General features: G+C 41.3%; 1 protein-coding gene across 2 annotated transcripts; it reads left to right on the top strand.

Moving 5' to 3' along the window:
• The first annotated feature begins 364 nt into the window (after positions 1 to 364).
• LOC106606324 (RING finger protein 122) lies at positions 365 to 11,367 on the top strand. 2 transcript variants are annotated; one of them, XM_014202480.2, is made up of 6 exons: positions 368 to 1,562; positions 3,147 to 3,303; positions 8,486 to 8,528; positions 8,739 to 8,780; positions 8,932 to 9,014; positions 9,627 to 11,367. In XM_014202480.2, exons 2-6 carry the CDS (start codon positions 3,194 to 3,196, stop codon positions 9,745 to 9,747), a joined length of 399 nt encoding a protein of 132 aa, XP_014057955.1. In that variant the 5' UTR covers positions 368 to 1,562; positions 3,147 to 3,193; the 3' UTR covers positions 9,748 to 11,367. The 2 variants fall into 2 exon arrangements, with proteins under 2 accessions (XP_014057961.1, XP_014057955.1); XM_014202486.2 differs by lacking the exon at positions 8,739 to 8,780 and having other exon boundaries at positions 365 to 1,562.
• The last annotated feature ends 280 nt before the right edge of the window (positions 11,368 to 11,647 follow it).

Raw genomic sequence — 11,647 nt, 5'->3', positions numbered from 1 at the left:
AACATGGTAACCACCTTCTGGATATGTTCTGTTTGACATTAAGGGAATGTTCTAACTCTAATGGCAAAACATGCTAAAAAGGTTCTCAGAAGGTTTTTGCTAACATACATCGAATGTTCCCCTATCTATTGGGAAAATTGGGCACTCAAACATTACGGGAACATCACGGGTAACATTACAAATATGTTCTTTCTGCCTCTTCCTGTTAGCTGGGTTTCTGCCTGTCTGCCTGTAGGGCTCCTGCTCTGTTGTCACCTAGTAATAGCTTACAGCTGGAAAGAGAGGGGGAGGGAGGGAAAATGAGAGAGGGAAAGTGAGCAAGGCAGAGAGAAAGGAGGGGGAGGGTGAAAGCAGAGCTATGATGCAGACAGCGAATCACATGAGCAGGGATATGTTTACAAACTGAGCTGAGGAGGTATGCTCACTAGCTCCATTGTGAGGAAGAGGGACTGAGAGCAGAGAGAGAAAAAGAGAGAGTGGGACCAGAGGAGAGCGGCTTCCTGGGTTAAAATTATCAGTGTTAGGCTAATTTTCGCTGTCTCCTTTTTCACCCCCTCTTTGTCTGTTTTGGAAGAAGGGGAGCAGATGGTTGGGCCTGACAGAGCAGAGAGCACAACGCCAGTGCAGGCGTAAATAGCTGCTTTTACAGGAACACTGGGCACTGCAGGAAACCATTCAAGTTCTTCCTTTGTTTCCCATAATTAGCAGGTTTTCACAGCAAGAGAGAAAATCTATGTCGAGACGAGTATTCAAGGAAGGCGGAGGCAGAGAGAGAGAGGAAAACAGGACTTCAGAGGATCAGGGGAGGGAGGGATAAGCCTTGTGACAATGTTTTGAAGGGGAGACAAAGCAAAGCAGCGACTGCACTCAGCTGGATAGATTGAGTTAGCTGCATGGGAGTTCTCTCCATTTGGAATATTAACAATAACATTGATGTGTCTTTAACCTGCGAGGCTATGATGTTTATCCCATAATATAAACACAGCTATGCTCTGGAAATCCCTTTGTTTATTTGAAGAGGGGAGCCATTGCAACACGGATATATTTGATTATGTTGCCTTTAATATCTTAATATCTTTTCACACTTTTTAGCATAATTTTGGATTTTAAAAAGTAGCTATCAATTCCTGATGAAATTGTTGCTTGATTATTCACATAATGACAAATCATCACAAAGAAGAGTGTGGATTTCAACAATGAGTGAGTTGTTTTAGTAATGTTTTACTGGAAAACAGAGCATCATCCACAGGAGAGCTTCTTGGGGAACTGACAATGTTTATCACAACGGGACTGACTCATAGCCTACAAATAAAAGTCATTTTCATTGGGGACACAGAAGAGGTTGGACTCACATCATTGTCTGGAAGACAGTGACTTTTTTGGGGACAACCTCCTCGATCTGTCGGCACCCCAACAAACAAAGACCCAGGACTGGTTGTGACCCCAGACACAGTGAGTCTAGAGGTTGTGAGTAACTTCAGACGTTTTGACCCCCATCCACTGATTCCCTGGGTCCCTCTGGCTTTCTTGAGGCTGATTTCACCCAGTCCAGTGGTCTCACGGTGAGTACGTTCTTCCTATGTGTAGTGGCGTAATAATGACCTTTGTGTTTGTGGTGTAATAATGACCTTTGTGTTTGTGGTGTAACAATGTGTTGTCTCGTTACAATTGGTTTGTATTTGAGTGGGTATGACTTGTATGGTCCTGTCTGTTTTGTTGTGTGCCTTTCCTTTCGACGCTAGGCCCTAGACGCTCTCCCAGACAGCATGTGTTCAGAGTGTCCTACCTCTTAGACCTCGACTGTCAATGATTTACTAACATCCTGCTAAGATTACAGATGCCCCTTCCCTCACCCAAACCCAGCACCCCACCCCCCTCAGAGACAGATCTGGTGGAATGGCCCTTCTGGCCAGACCCTCACACAGGCAGAAGTGACCTTTGACCCAGGAAGTACTCTACTTATTGTGGGACTATGGGTGGCATTAGACGTTAAGGTTGCTCACCATTCTCTCCATAGGTAGTGCTGCTGGTGATAGTCTGAAACGCCTGCATGGACTGAAAGGACCAAATTCCAATTCCCCATCTCCCACTCAGGGCCATAAAACGACACACACACACACACACACACACACACACACACACACACACACACACATACATACACATCCCCAGGCCGAAAAACAAGCGTAACACATTGAAGTCCAACAATATACTGCATATTATACTACAGTGGTATTCAAAATCGGGATTAGGAGCAACACATTTAAGAGTACACATTATGGTATGGGACAATATACAAACGTTTAAAAATATATATTTCATTGAGTAAATGTATTTCTTGGTTTCTATTCATTTTGATAAGAGATTAAAATGCAATGAATTGAAGGTTATTTGTTAATGTAAAAATCTAAATGTACCGATTTTAAGGTTTTGTCATTAGATTTCTTGTTGTCATTGTGGAGTGCCTCATTGCTGGAGTGGCCTTCAGATATGGGACTCACACACACCTGTCAAACACACACGCACAGGCCTTACTGGGGGAGCTGGTTCAACACTGAGAGCTCACTTTTCAGTAGAAGTAACGCAGTACATTTTGAAAAGTTCATGCAACACAATGAAGTTCAACAATGGAAGTAGTGTTACATTGATACAGTACGTAAAACAAGAAGTTGCTGAGTGGCTAACAGTATGCAATATGCATGTCCACCCTGCCTTAGGCACACACATGCAATGAGATGAGCCGAGAGTCCAGTACCGGTCTGCCATACGATGCACAGCCCACTTCACAGTAAATAACGCATTTATGCTAATAGGACATTCCAAATTCCAAATTTAATTTGATTCGGTCTGCTTTATATGTAAAACATATTCTGTGCACTTAGTAGATGAACACACACACACACACAGAGACACAGCACAATGTTTTAAAATGCCACATACTAATTTCTTGAATGTAAAACATCCTCCCTACATTGTAAATGAAACACACACGTCACTGAAACATGCTTCAGAATCCATTATTGAGGACGACATACATACTGAACCCCTTTTGTCTTTTGCCTGTAACGACAGACGGGCCTGTAGAGTTTGATCAAGTAGACTCAAGGCTCTCCGTCTTCTTCCTCTCTCTGTCTTCCTCCTCTCAGGATGTCTGTGCGGTTTAAGATCGCAGATCTCAGACCCTTACGGCAAGATGACATCGGAAGACATCTACCACCTGCCCCTCAACATGTACGTCATCATCCTGGGCATTGGCCTCTTCGTCTTCATGCTCAGCCTGATCTTCTGCTGCTACATGTTCAGGTGAGGCTTAGGGGAGAGTGTTTAGCCATTTTTTTTTTTACATTTGGCATCACTCCGTCAAGGGAGCTATAGTATTCTTTCTAACAAAGATATCTACATATATTTCACGATGTTGTGTATCCCTGGAAATAATCTGAATTCATGTAAACATGACAGTTTATATACTTCGGTTTAGATACAAGCATTATGAAACCTCTAACACAAATTCAATTGACTTGGTGAAAATCCGTTTTTTGGACCTAACTTGCTTAGCACTTTTTCCATGAGGTTTCTTCCTTCACAGACTCCTACACTACCAGTCAAAAGTTTTAGAACATCTACTCATTCAAGGGTTTTACTTTATTTTTTAGTATTTTCTACATTGTAGAATAATAGTGAAGACATCAAAACTATGAAATAACACATATGGAATCATGTACTAACCAAAAAGTGTATTTGAGATTCTTCAAATAGCCACCATTTGCCTTGATGACAGCTTTGCACACCGGTAGTGTAAATATTTGGTCAAATATTACATTTTGTGTATGGTTTCCTAGAAAGGTGACTCAACTTACCCCTTTGGCAAAACTTACACCACTCTCCCCTACTGCACAGCAGTGATCACCTAGCGCAGCAGGGTTCCCCAACTGAAAGGTGATTTTATTTGGCCCCCAAGTTTTCTGAGCAAAAACATAATAATAGAAAGATATATATGTAATCGTATACAAATGTAAGCAAATTTTGAAATTATTTTCTATTCAAATATTTTACTGAACAAAAATATAAATGCAATATGTAAAGTGTTCGTCCCATGTTTCATGAGCTGAAATAAAAGTTCCCAGAAATGTTCCATATTCTCTCAAATTTGTGCTCCAATTGGGTTTACACCTCTGTTAGTGAAGATTTCTCCTTTGCCAAGATAATCCATCCACCTGACAGGTGTGACATATCAAGAAGCTGATTAAACAGCATGATTACTCGGGTGCACCTTGTGCTGGGGACAATGGCCACTCTAAAATGTGCAGTTTTGTCACACAACACAATGCCACAAATGTCTCAAAATTTGAGGGTGTGCGCAATTGTTATGCTGACTGCTGGAATGTTCACCAGAGCTGTTGCCAGAGAATTTCATGTTCATTTCTCTACCATAAGCCGCCTCCAACATCGTATTAGAGAATTTGGCAGTGCGTCCAACTGGCCTCACAACCACAGACCACGCAACACGCCAGCCCAGGACCTCCACATCCAGCTACTTTACCTGCAAGATCATTTATATTTTTGTTCAGTATATATCTGTTTTTTTTGTCAATTTGAAGTTTTGTTTGTAATTATTCCGACCCCCTGACCATCCGCTCAAGAAAAAGATCTTCCCTCGGCTGAATCTCGTTGATGATCAATGAGTTATGGGCTTGTTAATCACAATAACCCTTAGTCAGCTATAGCTTTCTGAATAGATCAGGGCCTGGTTTCCCAAAAGCATCTTCACACTAAGTTCATAATTAGAACCTCTGTAGGAGCATCGTTAAATCTCAGAGCTGTTTCCCAAAACCATCGTTATTAACTATGCATTTGAAAACACATGTCATTTAAAGCCTGCCTTAGACCACTTGTAGAACAGATTTCCGCTAAACAGATAATCACATGGGTTATCTGTCTCTCTGTGACCGCCCATAACGTCAAAACAAAGTTGACTACAAATACACAGCCTGGTCTCATAGACTATACGTAACGTAGTAAATATAAATCCAAGACATTGAAATTAGATTGATATGTTACGTTTTGTATGGTTACATAAGAAATACTGTAAGATTAAGGCAAAAACAATATATATATATATATATATAATTTAAAAAAAATGTTTTACTTTACTTATCCCTTTTTCTCCCCAATTTCGTGATATCCAAATGGTAGTTACTGTCTTGTCCCATCACTGCAACTCCCATACGGACTCGGGAGAGGCGAAGGTCGAGAGCCATGTGTCTTCTGAAACCCGACCCTGCTAAGCCGGAACTGCTTCTTGACACACTGCTCGCTTAACCCGGAAGCCAGCCGCACCAATGTGTCGGAGAAAACACTGTACAACTGGCGACCGGCCCGCCACAGGAGTCACTAGAGTGCGTTGGGACAAGAACATCCCGACCGGCCAAACCCTCCCCTAACCAGGACGACCCTGAGCCAATTGTGTGTCGCCTCATGGGTCACTCGGTTGCGGGCGGCTACGACACAGCCCGGGATCGAAACCGGAGCTGTAGTGACAACTCAAGCAATGCAGTGCCTTAGACCGCTGCGCCACTCGGGAGGCCCTTCATTTTAAGGTAAGATTGATCTGAGAAAGCTGATCCGAGAGTAGCGCTGCCTTTCTTTCAATCCCATCAGTATCGACATATGCTTCAACGACACACTTAGCAACTTTTCTCTCTGCGTGGTGTTTTGGGAAACGCATGTTACATCTTCGGCCGTTGTAGGAAAGATGCATCGTTAAAACACTCGTAAGCCTAAGTTCCATCGCTATCGGGAAACCGGGCCCAGAACATTTGAGTTGTGTTTTTTGTCAAAGTTAGCTCAGCTGGCTAACCTATTAATCCTGCTTTGGAAAATACAACCCTGAGGCAGACACAATCAGGTAGTACAATATGTTTTAAAGCTGCAAACTATAACTTTGTGCGCGACCCGACCAAATTCACATGGAAATGTGAGTTATAGATCTGTAATTTTTATTGAAAGCAAGTCTAAGAAGCGGTAGATATGTTCTATGTGCTTTATTTCTATGCTTCCCATTCTTAAGTTTTGTTTTTGTGTCTTTTACTTTTGGTTTTGTACACCAGCTTCAAACTGCTGAAAAAACAAAAATATTTTAGGTTATGGAAAATATATTTCACAGCAGTTTACATGGTGCAATGATTCTCTACACTATACTTGCTTGTTTTGTCACATAAAGTAAAATTAGGCGAACTATTAGAATTTTAGCAACCAGGAAATGACGGAGTGATTTTTGCATAGTGCATCTTTAAACATCAATGTGATCAATGCTAGGTGTTGAACAACCAGCCGCGAGCCTTTTGCTAAGACTGTGTTTACACCTGGAGCAAAATGTGTTTTCTGGCCAAATCTGAGGTGTCTTCTTTTAGACTTTCTTGTTGTCGAGATGTGGAACCATAAATACATACTCACATCTGCTCCTGATGAGGTGCTTTGCAGCTGTAGCACAGCCAAGTGTAGACACATTGTGACTTGCATTTGGCATACTATTCATGGGTTGCATGTTTCATCACAATACTGTTTTGAACGTTCGCTTTGGACTGATGCCCGACTGAGCGTTCTACTCAATGCATCGTCAATGAGCGCTGATGAAGATTTCATCAAATGTGCATTACAGTGGCATGGAAATACAATGCATTCAAAATGAGGCAAATAATTAGTAGGAAAACCTTTTGTCATGATTTTGATGTCGCCAGATTGACTTTAGACTTTAGATTGAGGGGAGGCCACCGGATTTTAGCTAGCTAATGTTAGCATTGCTAGCTATTTTTGACGAACTTTGCTAGCTAATGACAACATTGCCATCTGTCTATAGTAAATTTGATGATATGATAATGCTGGCAAAGTTGTTTCCTACTAAACATTTGAATTCTTTAGCAATGTCATCGTATTTCCAGGAACTATAGTGGAATTTAAACGAAACAGTAGTTAGCCTCCATCCAGAATGACTGTGCTTCTTCTTCTCTAAAGTTTTATGGCAGACTGCACCGATTGTTGTATTGCCACCACCTACTGTATGGGGTATTGAAACAAAACAAAAATAATACTGTATATTCCATTGCGGGGGGGGCAAGATAATAGAAAAATAAATCAAACAACCATCCCTCTCTTTCAGTCACATTCAAATCAATCCCTACACAGGCTCAGGAGTCTGTGAGGACGGGCATTCATCGACAGGATTCCTTGTAATGTCTCTGCAGAAAAGTCCCTGAGGCCCCCCAAAAAACTCACGATGATGCCTATTTACTCCGATTTCCTCTCCGTTTGCACTGTGCAATTGATAACCAAAGTAATAAACACTACAAAGTCCACCTTCTTAATATGCAACATGTTAGGATCCCTCTGTTGACAAGGAACATCATCTTGTGTCTCTACTCCTACTACCATTACTTCTTCAACTTCACTCCTTTCTTCCACGCTTCTCAATGCCTCCGGATAGGAGACATTCTGGACAGCCCTTATTCTTGCCAACTCCATCTCCTTCACCCTAACAGGACACAATGTTCACCACCACAATTGCAGCATTTAGGCTCAGCTGACATAATATTCCTCCCGTCTACATACACTTGACACATTTATCACACTGCATGAGTTTGGGCACGGAGGCTCTCACAGGGAATCTCATGTAACCTAAATACAAGTGAGAAGGGAGAGACTCTTCATCAAAAAACAATAGAATGGATGGAGTGGGCTTCCGCACTCCATCTACCGTACAGGTCAGTCGTTGTGCACCAACCACTTGATCCTATTCTTCACATATATCCTTTGCATTTACTTCTAGAGCCACCCCAGAGATAACACCCTTGATGGGTGCCCTGCTTCAAAGATCCAAACACACGACACATTCCAATCCAACATCTTGAGGCGCGAAGCACGCTCCTTCTGTTCCGTGGAAAACCCCTAAAAGCCCACTTCTCGTTATTCTCATCGACACCACCAATTTTTAATAGAGACTCCAAACCGATCTACCAGGTAACAAAATTGATCCATCACCCTTAACCCTTAAAAAATAATCAGACCTAGGTTTGGATTTACTAGTTTTCACTACCACTTTACTTCTCTTGTTTCCTTTTACATTCGCCACTGTATTCCAATTCTACTCATTCTCATCTCCACTCGACAAGCCATCTAATTTAAACAGAACATCTGCTTCCATGACTGTGCTTATCACCACTTCAGGGCACCACTATGGCGCCGCCGGTAGAGGGCGGCTTGAACGTTCATAACAATGGCATGACGTGACCGTGTGACGGAAGTGCAACCTATGAATAGCGGTCTCCATGACAACACATCAGGCATGATGGGACATATGATCGAAAGATGAAAAGTAATGGGACAAGCATTCATAACAGATCAATGTAATATGGAATTATGAAGTGTCAATTATATCAGTCAATGTCAAAAATCCTTTTTGAATATGCCTTTTTATATAATTCTGTTTCAGGTTAAGGCGACAAGGCACAAGGGAGCAATATGGATATAATGAGGTAATTTCATCTTGTATTAATAAAAAATCTCTCAAACGTGGTAAATTTCACAAATGATGAGAATGACTTGTTTGTTTCTTCTTGATATCTTTGGATTGCCAGTTGTTTCTAAAATCAATCTCTATTATATTAATTTAAAAAGGTGTTATTTTGTTGCGCTTTTATTGTAAAAAAGATTTCCCTCTGTCATAAATTCATCTTTATCTCTAGGTTGTTTTGAAAGGTGCAGGAAAGAAACTGAGTCTTCTTGGAGTAAGTTTTGTTGTTCCAGCTATGCACTTTGCAAATTGTTTTTTGCAGGGGAATAGAATTTAGGCCTCAGCATCAGAGAGTTAGGGTGGGGAGTGAGAATTTGTTTTCCTTCCAAGGATAGTGTTAACGTGATTTCTTTCCCATCCTACAGCAGACCTGTGCCGTGTGCTTAGAAGAGTTCAAAAGCAGAGACGAGCTTGGAGTGTGTCCCTGCTCACATGCCTTTCACAAGAAGTAAGGCCCCTCCCACAGTCCTGGCTTTGATGGCGTGAAGTGAACAGCTGAAGGCATACACAGGGAAGAAGAGATCAAAAGCTAGTTTAATTTAAAAAAGAGACAAAAGCCTTGACAAAGCCCTCCAGGTCTAGTGTGAAAGTGACAGGCATTTACTGTCTGTGTGACTTTCAGTCATTTGACTATATGCACCTGTTTACCCCTAAGGAAAGACCCCTATGACATTGTTTGCAGACTGTTTGCTTGAGATGATAGACTACCATCTGTTTCTCCCTGGACCAGGGTAGAATAGTATAACGACCTCTCCCACAGGATATGTTTGGCATGTTAGTAGCCAATGGGCGTATATAGTAATATACAAGGTAGTGTGTACTGTTGAACCGTCCCTGAATTGCGTCTTTCTCTCTCATGCGTCCTTGCTCTCTCTGTATGCCTGTCTGCCTCTCTCTCTCTCTCACTCTCTCTCGCTTTGTCTGTCTCTCGTTCCCACTTTCTCTCTCGCTCTCTCTTTCTCTCCACCTCTCTCTCTCCTGCTCATTATCTCTAATTTTCTTCTCCATATCTCTATGTCTTTCTGTAATCTAATATGTTCCCCTCTCTCCCCCTACGCAGGTGTCTGTTAAAATGGCTGGAGATCCGCAGTGTCTGCCCCATGTGTAACAAACCCATCTGCCGTTTGCAGCCAGACCCCCCACAGGGCGCAGAGAGGCCCCAGAGCCCAATGGCGGTGTGAGATGAGCGAGGGACCACACTGCAGCACCTCAACACCCCTAATTACAGTTCCAACCTGCCTCAACCCACTCCAGTCCGCCGGACCCCTAAAAATCACACCCTGGTCCAGTTGAAGTGAATCAGGCATTCCATCCTGACGTCTTCCATATACCCCCATCCTAGAGTTCTGACAGACTCTACTCTGGTTTTGAAGGTGTTAGACCCCTGAAGGTGTGAGATGAGACTTTGAAGTGGAACTCATAGAACAATATTGGAGAACAAACTGAATGTTTTTTTTATCAAAAAGGCAGGGGATGGATGATGAGACCCTGTCCCATGACCACCGGCCAACCCCTACTGGAGAATTGTATTTAAAAAAAAATATATATTTCACCTTTATTTAACCAGGTAGGCTAGTTGAGAACAAGTTCTCATTTGCAACTGCGCCCTGGCCAAGATAAAGCAAAGCAGTATGACACATACAACAACACAGAGTTACACATGGAATAAACAAAACATACAGTCAATAATACAGTAGAACAAAAGAAACAGTGGGTACTGAAAAAGAGTTGGGATGCTGTGCATTGGGCCCTACTTTCCCAGATCATAGTCAATAACCCACCATCCCATGTTCCCAAGTGAAGATAGGGTGTCCTGATTGGTCGATGAGTAACATGGGGCCTGGATGGAGGTAACACACACATACCATGCCCACAGCTGCCATCATGGGCCTATGAGGTATTCAGCTATGACATAGGGTGCAGTGACCATGTCACTAAATAACCCATCAGGGTCATTCTTGACTTGCATTGCCATTTGGGAATGGTATTTTGGAAGAAATGAACTTCATTTTTGTTTGTTTTTATTTAAATGTACAGTATATGGGTACATCTTACTATTCTAAATAGACTTTTATGGCAGCTTAATGACTTTAAATATCAAGGATGGTAATGACACATTTTAGGTAATTGAGTATTTTCTTAAATGGAGAGCACAGATGCTCAAATGTCCTTAACCCTAAAGGGATATGATTAGTCTTTTAATCACAATGTAATTTCCCTTACATTTTTAAATTTAAATTGAGTAATACCAATGACAATTTTTATTTAGACACCAAGTCATCAATGGAATCCTCAAAATTATTACATGCTAAAAGGGTGTGATTAGCTAAGAACTTTCTTTAATATAGACCCCTCCCCCGATAACAGTTTGCAACTGGAGGGAATGCTCAAGGTCCTTGTATATTTTTTGTGTAATGAGTAATTTCAGAAACCCCTAACTAAAATTTGGCGTAATTGCATCAGATGCCCGATTAGCTTCTGAGGGAGATGTATGAGAAAAGACAGGCCTTCTAACGAGACTAGAGAAGTCACTTTAAACAATGCATTAAATATACAGTTTTGCAGTAGAAATTGATTTATATATATTTTATCAATGATAAACAGTACAATATAAACAAAAACATGTATGATGTGTAACTATTTGTTATTTTAAAGTGTTTCTCATTGTTGCAAAGCCGAGAGATGCAAATGCCACTGCAATTCAAGAATGACCCATCAATTAAATATATAATCTTTAAATTATTTCTAAGGAATTGTTTTGTATTATAACTGGCTTTCAATAAAGTGTATTGTTTCAGTGATATGTGATATGATGTTATTCATTCTGAAACATTAACCATGCAAATGTTATTCAGTTGGGGCATAGTTATAACCATTTCAAGTATCTGCATTTACATAAAAAAAAATGTTTTATTACCTTTATTTAACTAGGCAAATCAGTTAAGAACAAATCCTTATTTACAAAGACGGCCAAACCAGGGAAACGCTGGGCCAATTGAGCGCCACCCTATGGGACTCCCAATCACGGCTGGATGTGATATAGCCTGGATTCGAACCAGGGACTGTAGTGACGTCTTTTGC

The sequence above is a fragment of the Salmo salar genome, chromosome ssa01 (genome assembly GCF_905237065.1).
Source record: "Salmo salar chromosome ssa01, Ssal_v3.1, whole genome shotgun sequence".
NCBI lineage: Eukaryota > Metazoa > Chordata > Actinopteri > Salmoniformes > Salmonidae > Salmo > Salmo salar.
The sequence above is the reverse complement of the archived record's forward strand: the minus strand, read 5'-3'. Positions and strand labels throughout refer to the sequence as shown.